The sequence below is a fragment of the Oryx dammah genome, unplaced genomic scaffold (genome assembly GCF_014754425.2).
Source record: "Oryx dammah isolate SB20612 unplaced genomic scaffold, SCBI_Odam_1.1 HiC_scaffold_8, whole genome shotgun sequence".
Classification (NCBI taxonomy): Eukaryota; Metazoa; Chordata; class Mammalia; order Artiodactyla; family Bovidae; genus Oryx; species Oryx dammah.
In genome coordinates this window covers 24,769,775-24,782,759 of record NW_024070192.1, presented here as the reverse complement: position 1 = coordinate 24,782,759, position 12,985 = coordinate 24,769,775, and the positions used below count along the sequence as shown (strand labels likewise).

Below are 12,985 nucleotides of genomic sequence, written 5' to 3'. Positions count from 1 at the left end.
CAGAACTTCAAGACAAACATGCCCATCTCCTACCAGGTAGGGGAAGCTGCTTATTTCTTCCATCATCAGACCTCTAGAGGACTTAAGAGTCCCCTTCACCCGGAATTCTCACAGCACCTACCTCATCTGCAGAATTAGGGGAGTTCTCCTCTCATCAGTTTCCCTACCCTACAAGCACCTTTGACAGTAGCACCAGAGTGAAATTTCAATGAGAAACCTGGTCCAGGCTGAGGGCATCAACAATGGAAAATATGCTCTATTCTCCTAAAAGGATGGGTAAGAGACAATGGTAGGGCCCATATCTAGGGATTCTTGGCAGTTGCCCTGATGAGCTTCATCTATCTCCCAAAAGGTGGCTTTTCCTTTTAGCACACAGGTTATCAAAAGCATCCTACACACAAATCCCCTTCAATCTGCCTATCCATCATTGTTCCACATAAAATGCACACCATATTCACAGAAGTGGACTTGAACACCCTACCTACTGCCTTCGGAAAATAGCCCAATGGTTACACCCAGTCCAAAGACAGGAGGCACAAGTCCATATCGAAAACAAAGAACAGGAATAGCTAATGTGGGGTAGCACCAGTTTACACTTAAGGTAATGGGGGCTCAAGGAGATTAATTAACTTTTCCAGTTTCCCACTCATTGCCGGACTCCAAAACTCTCCGGAGATCTCTGGCGACACCTGGAAAGGTGTCCACACTTCTGTAGGACTGAGTGAGGGACCTAGGGAAGGACGTGAGACTCTGACCTAATAATAGTGCTTCCTCTCTCCTTGAGCTTCAAGAATTCTGAAAATGATTCCTGTCCTCCCTGCTCCTGTTGCCAAAGAACTCAGACTCCATAAACAACCTTTACACAAAACAATCTTTTAAAAATTTCTAAATTCTCTCATTTCTCCTCTTAAAGATTCTAACTATATCCAATTAACTAAATTAAACCATCCAATCAAATGTCACTCAGACTTAACATTTTCCATTCCAAGTGGCCAAAACATCTGGATGAAAAACTAATTTTTTAACTGAACTAACTCAAAATGAGTAAAAATGAAGCCTTCCTTAACCCACTTTTCCTAAGGAAATGTTCAAAGGATTGACTAACATCCACAAAACAGATATGCTGTAGAGGGAAAGAGAAAATGAAAAGAGATCCTTCACTTCTTCTGTCTCCTCTCTAACAGGGATCTTCTCCACAACCTCCCCCACTGAACTATGAACAAAGTTCCCACCCATCCTGACCGATCACTTATATATGCCTTTAGCCCCCAAAATGCCACTTGTCTAATAAATCAGACTTGTCCTTAGGGGTTTTGAAAATATCTGGACAGTCTAGTAAAAAAATTCTTTTTTCACTCTTCCAGTTATTTGCTCTGTATTTCATACAAAAGCAGTTTACTGGTGGCTCACCATGCTCTCTGCTCTCTGCCACACGACCAGAACATCAGATCCTGGAAGCCTGGACTTCTGCACTAGGACTGCGTTTCTGGTGGTGTTTGTTCTGTATACAGTTACATTTCAGCGTTTCGCAATCAAGTTTTCTCCAACTATATTAAAATGATGAGGTCCAGACCTACTCTTCTCCTGCGATTTACCCATAATCAACACACATCTTATTTCAGCAGTCTGCATTTAGGGTGAAAGGTTGTTCAAGCCTCTTCTTCCTTCACTCCATGCCAATTTACTGCAAACCTACTGGCTGCAAAAGAGAAGCAGGTCTTACAAAGCTGACTCTGCTTGTTCAATACTAGGATGACCCCTTGGACCTGCTAAAAAGTACAGAGCCCCCTGTGAACAAACTCCAGGTTCTTCCACTGGAACGCAGTTAAACCAAGGACTGGACATCTCCCTGTTTGTGCTGCCATCACAGGCGCTCTCCTGGACGACTGTCCTCCAGCCAAATCAAATCAATTTCCAAAAAAGCATAATTTTGATTCCACGTTTTTTTCAAGGACAGACCTTTTCTTATTTCCTTTGACAGACATTTTAAAAGGTATGGACTGGATACAGGTGGAAATGGTATGCAAATCTGACGTTAACATGAGTCAAACACTTGGTGGATCTCCGCAGCCTCACCAGTGGCCAACTGAAAGACCTATCTGTCAATCATTTACAACTAAGTAAAACCCATGGTAGATCCTCTGGTTACTATTACTCCCTTTGTTATTGTTTCAGTGAGCCTTTGGGAGGTGGGGACACACAGTCCATCTACTAAAGATTAAATATTATCCCACTCTGTTAACTCTTCAAGGTTCTATGCCCCATGGCTAAGGGCCTCAGGTCTATGGGACAGGGCAGCAACTAGAGGCACTTCCATTTTCTCTCCACCTCTCTTTTCCCCGGAACCGCTCTTTTCCTGTCTCCTCTGCCTTTTCACTCCACATTCACCCACCAGCCTTTAGCTTTTGCCTTAGAATGGAAAGGTCTTGAGACAGCGCGGGTGCTGGAAGGTCTGCACCATGGGGTCTGGGACCTCTCCCCGTGTGGAAGGCCGGGTAAGCCGCGGCGAAGGTCTGCACCATGGGGCCTGGGACCTCTCCCCGTGTGGAAGGCCGGGTAAGCCGCGGCGAGGTTTGGGATCTGGGGGCTCCCAGGACCAAGACGAGACTGTGGGCCGATGCGTCGCAGCCAGGGGTCTCGGGGACCCTGGGAAAGGAAGCCCTCCTCGGAGATCCAGGCCTGCGGCTGTTCCCGGGCAGGGGCTGGCTCAGAGGCAGGCGGGGGCCCCTGCGCGGAGCGGGCAGAGATTGCGAGGCCGGGGCTGGGCTGGGGCTTCGGCGGGCGGGGAAGGGTTAGGGCAGCGGGGCCGGCGCGGGCTCTCCAGGAAGCGCCTCCAGCGCCGCCTCGACTTTCTCTGCTTTTTGAAAAAGCGAAGGGAAGGCAGGCAACTCCGAAAGCAAAAATCGCCTTGCCCTGGGCTGAATCTAACACCGTCTTCCAAACCTGGTGTCTGAGAGCCCCTCTCCCGTCGGTCGCTGTGCGCCTCCGGCCGCTCCTCTTTAAAAGAGAAGCGGGCAATCCACCCCAACCCCCATCTCTCTTTCTTTTTTTTCCCCGTCTGGAATTTCCAACCCAGGACTAACTCGTCTGATTTTTCCAGTCTCCCCTGCTGCTTTTTTCCTCCCCTTTTCTCTCCCAAAAACTCCCATCCCAAAATCTAAGCTGCACTTTCTGGAAGGCATTAGCCACATTTTAAGAATCTTTTAAGAGGATGGGGAGCGAACAAGACAGAATTTAAATTCTAACAGTTGTCAAAATGTCTGTTCTTCAAACGCCTTTGGTTCATACATTTATTCTAATGACAACATGACCAACACCAACACCACCCCCCACACACATACAAATCAACACACGTATAAACAATCTATATCTCTTCATCACAAAAACCCTTAAACGTCTACAAATAGCACTTAGGTCTCCTTCTTTACACTTTAAACCAGATCTGAAAAAAAAAATTTAGTGTTTAAAAATTTTATACTCACAAGCCTATCTCAATGGTGTCTTTGTCAACTGTTGTTACACATTATAGAATAAATAAGCTAAAAAAAAACGAGGCTTAAAAGTACTCAAACACAAAAAGTAAGATTCAAATGACATATATTAAGGTAATTTTAAAAGATTAGATGCTCTGAAGCTTTGAATCAAGATTCTTCCAATGATTAACGTCATGTATTTCACTTCTAAAACATAATTACAAGAAAGAACGTTTTGCTCTTGTTCCAGTAAAGTCTATGCCATTACAATTTTACATTTGGACCAGTTAACTATACTTTGAATAAATTAGTGATGGGAATTACAATTCTTCCACCTCTTTACGCAAAAGTTCTCCATCTGGGAAATCACTGGAGTAAAATTTCATCTACTTTGGGTTAGAAAGCCAAGGGTTCTGGAAACCTACAGCTCTTCCAAAGGACAGTCTTATACCACTGTCTTTAGGGAAGTCATCTTCAAATACTGAGCACTAAATGCTAAGTTAAAGATTTCTCTAGCAGTGAAAAAAATAAATTTGCAAACATTTACTTTCCAGGTGACAATTAAAATGGAAAGAGTGAATTGATTTCCACCTTTTCTCCAAAAAGTGCAGAAAAATTAAGAATCAACTGATTTTTTTCAACTTATTTAAAACTCAAAAAAACTGCTATTAGTTAAGAAAACCTTTTTACTAAAAGTGTCAAACTATTTCTACTTTCAACTTACTTGTTGAAGACCTGGTCAAAGGTACCTTTCAGCTATAACCACTATGGCAAAAGTGCCTGCAAATACTCCCAACTCTAGTACTTTTCCTCCTTTGAAGTTTTTTTTTTTTTTTTAAGACATTCCCTTGCTTCTCTTATAATTCATTTCAGCCCATAAGAACAATTTTCCTTAAAGGCAAACCCATTCCTGAAGGCAAAATTTTTGTCTGTTTTGAATACACTCAGTGATCCAATTATTTCTTCAGCGTCTCCATAAATCACTTAAAAATATTTGTTGCCATTCACAAGCCATCCCTTTACAGAGATTTTTAAAGCAACCAACTTTTAAAAATTAAACCGTACAATCAGAATAAAGTTTGAATACATACTCTTCTGAGTTCTCACACTTCATTTGGCTGGAAGACCATTTTTTGTGTGTTTTTTGATAGTTAGAAATACAAGGGAAAGTGTTCAATTAGCCCACCTCATTTTAAATCAGAAAAAACACTAACCTGCCTAAGAAAATCAAAGTCTTCATCTTGAACACATTTCACCTAGAGAAACGGAGTACATCTTTTCTTTTTTTTCCCTTAACAACACCTTTTATTTTGATGACACCAGTTGACAGGAGGTATGCTATCTTTAGGCCACATTCCTCTAGAAAAAGTCACACACAGTGGTCAATTAAACAAAAATTTAATTCCCTTTTAAGGAATTTTCTTCCAAAATACCCAAGTCTCATTAGGATGATACCCTTTTACCTTCACTACTCAAGTGTCTCAAATTTAAAAATAAATAAATACAAATGCTTTCCACAATTGTTTCTAAAATGTTTTTGCTTTCCCTCCTTTGTCTTAACACTTGGCAGTAAATTTATATAGATTCTCAACAATAAGCTGAAACTCTTGACTAAAATTCCAACACTGACTAAGAGGGTATTTGGAAAGGTGATCTCAAGAGAAATTTAATGCCATTCATCTAAAAAATTCAATTTAATGTTTTCAGTGTTAATGTATACTGTTCATTCTCTTGAGTTCTTAAAAAGGAACAAACTGTATTTATCAAATAGATACAAGGTTAAAACAAAATATATTAATACTTCAAAATCAGTTACTCAGAGGGAACTGCTAAAAAATATTGTATCTTTTGCTTGCTAACCCCCATCCTCTAAAAACAAAAACAAAAACAAACAAAAAAACGCCTCAGGAACTAGGTTGGGAGGTTTTTATGAATCTCTTGGAAATCTTTAAAGCCATAGTTCATTTGGAACTGAGTACATCAAGAAGAGTTCTCCTCTATTTTTAAACAGTGAAAACAACACACACACACACATACCCCCCACATATATATATATGCACCACTGTTCATTTTGCTTAAAATACATTAGTCATAGTTAATTAACTAGTTCCTGTCCTATACATCCACAAAACTAAAAAAGCCAGAAACAAGCCAACTGAAGAAATACTTTTCAGACAGACTGAAAACACATACCACAACATGCTTCCTCAAAGAACACAAAATGATAGAGCAAACCAACTTCAGGAAAACAAACCTTTTTTTAAATCCTAAAACTTCAAAAATTGATTCATTCTAGAAAAATGAAGTGCCTTACCACCACTCAGAGGAACAAAACACAACTGACTCAATGTTTGTGCTCAAAAATTGTTTCAGGAAGGGGGGAGAAGACACAAAAGTTTGAATATGGGTGTGGAAAGGAAGATTTTGTACCCAGTCCTCACAAACCCCACCCTTTCCCAACTCAAAGAAGCCCTCAGTAATACATTTTGGAGGGAACAAGCAGCAGCCTAAAAATGGCTTTAAAGCAAGCAGATGGCTTAGGAGAAAAGATCCATAAAATACAGAGCACCATGAAAATTAAAATATAAATGTTTTGGGTTCTATTTCATCACATTTTGCTGTTTTTCTTGCTTTTCACTTCATTCCCTTTAAAATTTAAGCAAAAGGAAAAATTCCACATATTTCAGAATTCCAGTTATTCTGGTTATTTCCCATCAACAAGTTTCAAACACTCAGCTTTCAGTTCAAAAATCCACTATCTTCTCAGTAAATCTACTGATGTCAGTGTAACATACTTCTCTTATTCCCATCTCCAGGAAATGCTTCCAAATAATAAATAATACTTTTTTTCTTTCTTCTGCTTTTATTGCCTCTTTATTCCTTAACCATAATTGCCTTTCCAATAACAGAGTATTTCAAGCACTGGAGGTTAAATCACAAGCTCTATAAACATAGTTACAAGTCATATTGATCATCTATAGATACAACAGTTCCATGTTACTTAAATATCTCAACCTAAAGCACTGAACAGATTTTTCTCACATTAAACTTTGTAGATCCTCTTAACTGCCTTCAAAAAAGCACAGTCACCCACACTTCCACCCTCCCACCCAGAAAAAGCCAGGGACTATCCTGAAATGCAGCAAGTTTCCAGTTGAAATGAAGAGGGGGGTAAGGATCATAGATTTACTGGGGACTGCAACACAAGAGAAAATTCTGCACTGTCAACACGTTTAAGTGAGGTTTGCAGAAAGACTCTGCCCTTATACTTCCCAGCCAGAGTTCAATGAAAGATATGAACCATGAATCAGTTTTGGGGATAACATGATAGAGGTACTCCCTTTGCTAAAGAGAGAACAGGAAGGTATTGAACAGTCTCTTTCTTACACACACACACACACACACACCCATTCATCCAGGGAGTTCTAGACCCTCCAAAGAGCCCCAGCTCACAGCCTAAACACAAAGCTCTCACCCCAGATGGTCCCCTTGTAACAATGGATTGAAGGAGTGGGGGTGGGGGGCTCGGAAAGGATAGTACAGCCAAAGCGTATTTGCAAAATCCAGTTGGAAGGGGTGGACTAGATCTGAGGGGAGGGACTAGAGGTAGGGGTCTGTGAAAAAAAATTATGCCTTTGCCTGTTCCAGAAATATAAATAAAGCACAAGCATAGAATTCTTGGGGGCAGGAACTCATTCCACTTCCCCTAGGAAATCAAAGGGGACCCCTCTCCCAATTCACTTAAGAATTACCGTGAGAGAAGGGTGGAAAAAACAGGCCTGCTAAAAAGTTGCTGAATGTCCATGAGTCTAAACTCTTAAAAAGATTTTTAGCTTCCCTACAAAAATAGCCCCACACACCTGAACAAACTCCAAAAGGTTTCTCCCCTATTGATCTTTTCTCCCTTTACTTCTCCAAGTAACATCTCCTAGTCCACCCCAGCCCCAGCTTTTTTTTTTTTACAAGCTGTAAACCACCCATTACAAGATCTTAGCCAATCTTCCCTCCCTGCCCCCAACATCCGGAGTTGGGGGTGGGAAGGCCAGTAAAGGATTTCTTCCCCTGGAGACACGATGGACCCCTAAACACAGCCTCTCAGCATCCCCAGGCTGACCCCTCCCCAGAGAAAAGCTCATTCCTACCTTTGTTTTTTGGGAACGGAGTGTTCAATCTCTAGGCGTTTTCCTTGCAGCTCCACTTTCCCTACAGATTAAATTGAAAAAGACAATATGAGGGCTTGGACAGGGGGTAGGGGGCGGGAAAAGGAAGGAGAAAGACACTAGGGTGATTCAGGGGTTACTGGGATTTGAGATCTTCTAGGAATCCAGGTAGTGGGTTCCGCAGCCGGATGTGAGAAGGTCGCTGGAGAAATGGTGGACTCTATAAATTCATTATCGTGTTTTCTGAATTTGTGTTTTGTTCTCTCACTGAAGCTAGCTGAGTAGTGGACGGCTCTGGGAGCCGGATTTGGGAGATGCGAGGGCGTCCGTGTGGGCCGGCTACCTTTCCAGCTCCCAGATGTGGGGAGAGGGGGCCGAGAAAGGGCTCCCCGTTTCTCCTAAAGTGTGTGGCGGGGGGTGGGGGGGTGGGGTGCAGAATGAAACTTTATTTTCCTGCCTAGCCAGGGAGAAGGGCTTCGGTTGGCGGGGCGGTCACCTGTCGGGACTGGCCCGGAGGCGAGGCCCGGGGAAGCGGAGCGGGGCCCCGCGGGAGGGTCCCCGGCGGCCGCGGCGCGCGCCTCTCGGCCCAGCCTGGGTCTCGGGAAGCAGCATGGCGACCCGCCGCCGCCGCCGCCGCCGCGCCACCCCGCTCACGCCCCACTTTCAAATCAAAATGGCTCAAGCCCCGGGCCCTGGGCGGGAGGCGGGACCCCGCTGCTCTCAGGTCGAGCCCGAAAGCTGCAGTCCCCACGGAAACCCTGGAGATCCGGAACCGAGCGAGGACCCTTCCCCGCCCGGAAAGGCCTAGGGCGGAGAAAAGGGAGGGAGTGCTGGGGGGGGGGGGGGGGTGGCGTCCAGCCTTGGACATCGAGGGCCTGACTTAGAAGGACGCCCACGCGGGGGTCGTCTTGGTGGCGAGTTCCCCCCCTCCTGCCAGCGGGGGCTCCCGCCCCGACGGTGGGGGGGTACGGGGATCACCTCACTAAAACCTCCAGCTCTTCATCTAGGTCTGGGAGGGACCGGCGAGGGGTCAAAGGGGGAACCGAGAGGGCGTCGGAGGAGGTGGGTGGAAGTCGGTACCCAGGCCAAGCCCCGCAGGCCGGGAGCAGAAAGGAGTTGGCGGGCAGGGGAAGAGGAGGAGCAGGTCCCCGTTGTTCAGGCGGTGCTTTCTCCGGGGAGGGGGTGGACTCTTACCCGAGAAAGTTTCGATGGCCTTCATCGCCCAGTGCTCGTCGGGGCAGTCCACGAAGGCATAGCCGGATTTGACCAAGAACTGGCCGCTGTAGGAGATCTTGTGCTCCGCAAACACTTTCTCCAAGTCCGCGGGGGTCACGCTCTCGTTGAGATTGCCGATGTACAGCTTGTTCATGGTGGCGGTCTCGGGCAGGACGCGGTCCCGGGCAAGGCCGAGCAGACGGGCGCGGGCGGCGAGCCTCCTAGGCCGAGGCGGGAGGCGGCGGCAGCAGACACAAACTTTCTTTGCACCCCACCCCTCAAGTTGTCCGGAGCCGGGGCGGGGAGGGCGGCCGGAGGGCGCGCAGAGGTCGCGGGAGAGTTCGGGGAGGCCGGGGAGAAGTGCCCGCGGCGCGCTGGGAGGCGGACGACGCGGCGCGGCTCCTTCCCTTCTGTCCGAAACCCCTCCGAGCGGGCTGGTGTGTCACGTTTCTCCGCGGCCGCCCTGGCGCCGCCTCTAAATAAAATCGACTTGAAAAAAAATGGAGCGGAAAAAAAAAAAAAGGCAAAGCCACGTGGTGAACGCCCCCACCCACCCTGCAGGGGAAGACCCCCGACGCCTCAGGGCCCTTGGGCCCTCCAATCCAGCCCAGCCTAGCAAACTCCCACCCGGGGGGGTGGGGGGGTGGGCTATCAACTCACCCCCCCGGGTAAGCTGGGTAGGAGGGGGCTGCTTTCGTGTAGCTCTACTTGCCCCCTCCCCCTTGCAAGAATCTGGCCCCTAGGGAGGCGCCCCGCCCCCCCACCCATCCCCCTACCCGGGCCCTAGCTGGGGGAGGGTGGTCCAGCCCCAAATCTCCCTCCTCTTACGAGGTTGGGTAAAATGTGCGGTTATTTTTTATTCAAGTGGTCGGGGATGGGGGGGAGTTTGCCCACCCTACCCCAGCTAACTGCTAGCGACTGACAGGCGGGGGACGGCCGAGAGAGACAAAGAGAATGAGGACTCTGGGGTCTTCAAGGAAGGGGTCGCGCGAGCCGGTGATTTCAAAAGAAAGGCGCTTTTCCCCTAGATCTTTAAGTGTGTGTGTGGGGGGGGGTCTCGGCCTCCCCTACCCCATCTCTAGGAGACTCCCTCGCCTCGGGGAGTCCGGGACTGAGGGGCCCCGAAAGCGCGGGACTGGGAAGCTGGAAAACACGGGGGATCGCGGCTGGAAACCAGGGATCCGCAGAAAATCGTGTTTCGGGATTCTCTCGGGAGAAAGGATGGCTCACACCCGGGGTTCGGCTGTTGAACTCTTAACGTCTCGGGGTCCTGGGGGAAAGCGCGGCTCCGGCCCAAGATGACCCCGAGAGAGAGGGAGGGGTGGAGAGAAGGAAGAGGAGTGGTCGCACGAGCGGACCCGGGCTAACCGAAGGGGGAGGTCTCAGGGAGGGAGTGACAGGGTGGAGATCCGAAGGATCTCCTTCTCGCTCCCAGACGCGGGGGCAGACAGGTGGAGTCCCCTCCGCCCGTCCCTCTCGCGACAGCGACGGCAGCTTTCCCAGCTCCGGGTTCGGGTCTCGGAACTTTTTTGGGGTGTGGGATTTGGATCCTGGCTGGAAGGCGGGAGAAGGGCCGAGGGCTGGGGGGGTGCCGAGCGCTAAGCCCCGCCCACGTCCCCAGGTCAGGCCCGCGGGGGGAGGGGGTAATTTCCGCTCCGCGCTCGGGGAAGCGAGGGGCGGGAGCTCAGCTTGGAGGAGGGGGCGGCGGCGCCTCCCCCGCCCGCCTGGGGAGGGGGAAGCGGATCCGCCCTGGTCCCTTTCCTCGCCTTTGACCAACTCGTTCCGGATCCTCTGGCCCCGGGAGCCTGAGGGAAGGACCCGACTGGGCGAGGGGCGACACGTGGGCGGTCGCACCCCGTCTCGGCGGTGGGGGAGGGGGCGGTTGGCCGCGCGTCTCGGAGTCCCGGGTGCGCGGCGCAGAGACCGGCGTGCGGTCCACGCGCAGCCGTGATCTCAGGCCGATGGGCAAGCGAGGCCAACGAGTTTCCAGCGGCGGGGGCTGGGACAGCGCCAGCGGGTGGTGGAGAGCGCGGCCCTGGGACCCCGGAGCCCCTTTACCCAGCGAACCAGGGCAAGAGGGGGGTGGACCCCCAGTAATGCCGGAGTCTCCCCGAACTGGGCGGAAGCTGGGGGGTTGCTCCTGGTTCTGCGAGAGGGATAAATTATTTTGTCGGGGGCACGCGTGCTGCGAGGGCAGGTGAGGAAGGGGGGTCACTCTCCCTTTCCCGGTCCCCGACCCCATTGTCTCAGTCGCCGGCGGCCCGGGCCGACTCCGCAACACGTGTTAGCTGCACCGATATGAATGCCTTGGATTTTTTTTTTTCTTGTTATTATTTGGTGTTTGCAGAGTCAGTGAGCCGGCTCCGACTTCGGCGCACTGCCCTTCTGGCAGACGATTTCCCACCGTTCAGAAGTCGGGAGTTAAAGGACCGCACGCTGCACCTTTGTCCCCCACCCCGTTTTCCCCGCGCACTGAAAAGAAATGGGGTGGGGGAGGGCTTCCAACTCGGTTTCTCCATCCCCACCACCTTCCAAACCCACCCTCCAAATCCGCGTTTTGTTCTTGCCAGCCACGTGTTTCTCGAATTTTTACTTATGTGATTTTTTTTTTCTTTCCATGGATCTACAGAAATCTGAGTACTATAAGCCATCAGTTGCTGAGTAGACAAAAAATGTTTTCTATCCAAGACGGTGGGCGATATGTGTATTCCACCCCCAATTCTTCCGACCCTATCTGTTTCAGACTCTTAATACTTGGCTCTTGACATAAACAATTTTAAACAAACCAACGAGTTTCCACTGCCTGCCACATAGTAGGCATTCAATAAATAATTTCTCTTAAGTGAAAAGCAAGCTAATACAAGCTGTAGAGCGAAGAAAATTAAGAGAAAAATTAGGAGGCTAGGGGGTAAAAATTATCTTGGTCAGAATGTGTGGGTCTGTTGCCCGGGGACTCTTCTTGGTGCTGTGTGTTTACTTTTGAAAGGGCTAAAAGATGGTCTCAGAAAGGCTGTTGTGTTCCTTGGCCTTTCCCTAAATAGGAACCCAGCTTCCTGAAACCTTTTCTGTTACATTGGGGAACAAGGAAGAGGGTACTCGGCGGGGCATTCCAGGTCCCAGCAACCTTAAGTGCTGTTTCCCTCATTTAATTTAAATCTTCAGGAATTAATAGAAGCACCTCTCAGGTTTTCTCCCTGGGGAACATATCCACTACTCTATCTCTTTATTCCTAAAACAAAGGCAAGTTACACCCCACAAAAATCTCCATTCAGCTCCCTAAATGCCTGTAAAATGCAGCCCACATTTTCCTATCCTAAATTCAAAGGGAAACAAATTTAAGTTAATGATTGAATATTATTCAATTTGCTTTTAGCTTGATTTTTTCTATTTAAAAGTATAATAGAAGTGTAAAGGTTAGCTGAAATTACTCAGTTTTTCAGATGTTTTAAAATGACAAAGGAAAAAGTATAAATGTATTAAAAAATTTACCAAATGCTGATAAACTGATTAGTACTTTTTAAAAATCAGCTGTTTCACTGAATTCTAACCCTCCCCCACCCCCCACCACCAAGAGCTTCTGTGTGTAGTCAGAGGCTGCAAGAACACAAGGGAAAGGAGACAGCTGGGTGAGATGCAGACCTCTTTAGCCCCCCAAATCAGTTTTGCCTCAGTGACCTGGCTATTTTAGGCTGAGGTTGGGGGTACTGAATGATGTTGATTGGTGCTTCATCTTTTCCTCTGAGTGAGTCTAGCTCTAAAATTAACCTGAGAGAGGGGTTATTTCTTGTCAAGACTTACTCCCAGGTTAGGAATAGGTGTGGGAAGGCTTAGGATGCCATAGTTTGTCATCATTCTTTTCCTTGGCTTTTTTAAAAATTAAAGACAACTAGTAAACATTGTATTTGTTACATTTTTTTTTCCTACATCACTTCTGTGGAAAAATTTAATCTTCAGTGCAGAGTTAAATTTACTTTGTGAGAGTTTAAAAGTATAGCTGCAGGGTAAATTGTCTTGAGAATAATGATTTTTAAAAGTATTACCATACTTTTTGTTCTCCTCCTCCTCTTCCTCCTTTATTTTTGATGAAGAAGTGTTTGGTCTGGTTACATAATTCAGTTTTCTGAATTCAGACACACT

General features: G+C 47.6%; 1 protein-coding gene across 3 annotated transcripts in view; it reads right to left on the bottom strand.

Moving 5' to 3' along the window:
- IGF2BP1 (insulin like growth factor 2 mRNA binding protein 1) overlaps window positions 1-9,002 on the bottom strand; it is a 40,019-nt gene extending 31,017 nt beyond the window's left edge. For all 3 annotated transcript variants that reach the window (XM_040245622.1, XM_040245623.1, XM_040245624.1), the window contains exons 1-2: window positions 8,828-9,002; window positions 7,616-7,676 (exon numbers count right to left, since the gene is read on the bottom strand). In XM_040245622.1, coding sequence (XP_040101556.1) covers window positions 7,616-7,676; window positions 8,828-9,002 — 236 coding nt within the window. The remainder of the gene's footprint in view (window positions 1-7,615; window positions 7,677-8,827) is intronic.
- Window positions 9,003-12,985: the final 3,983 nt, after the last annotated feature.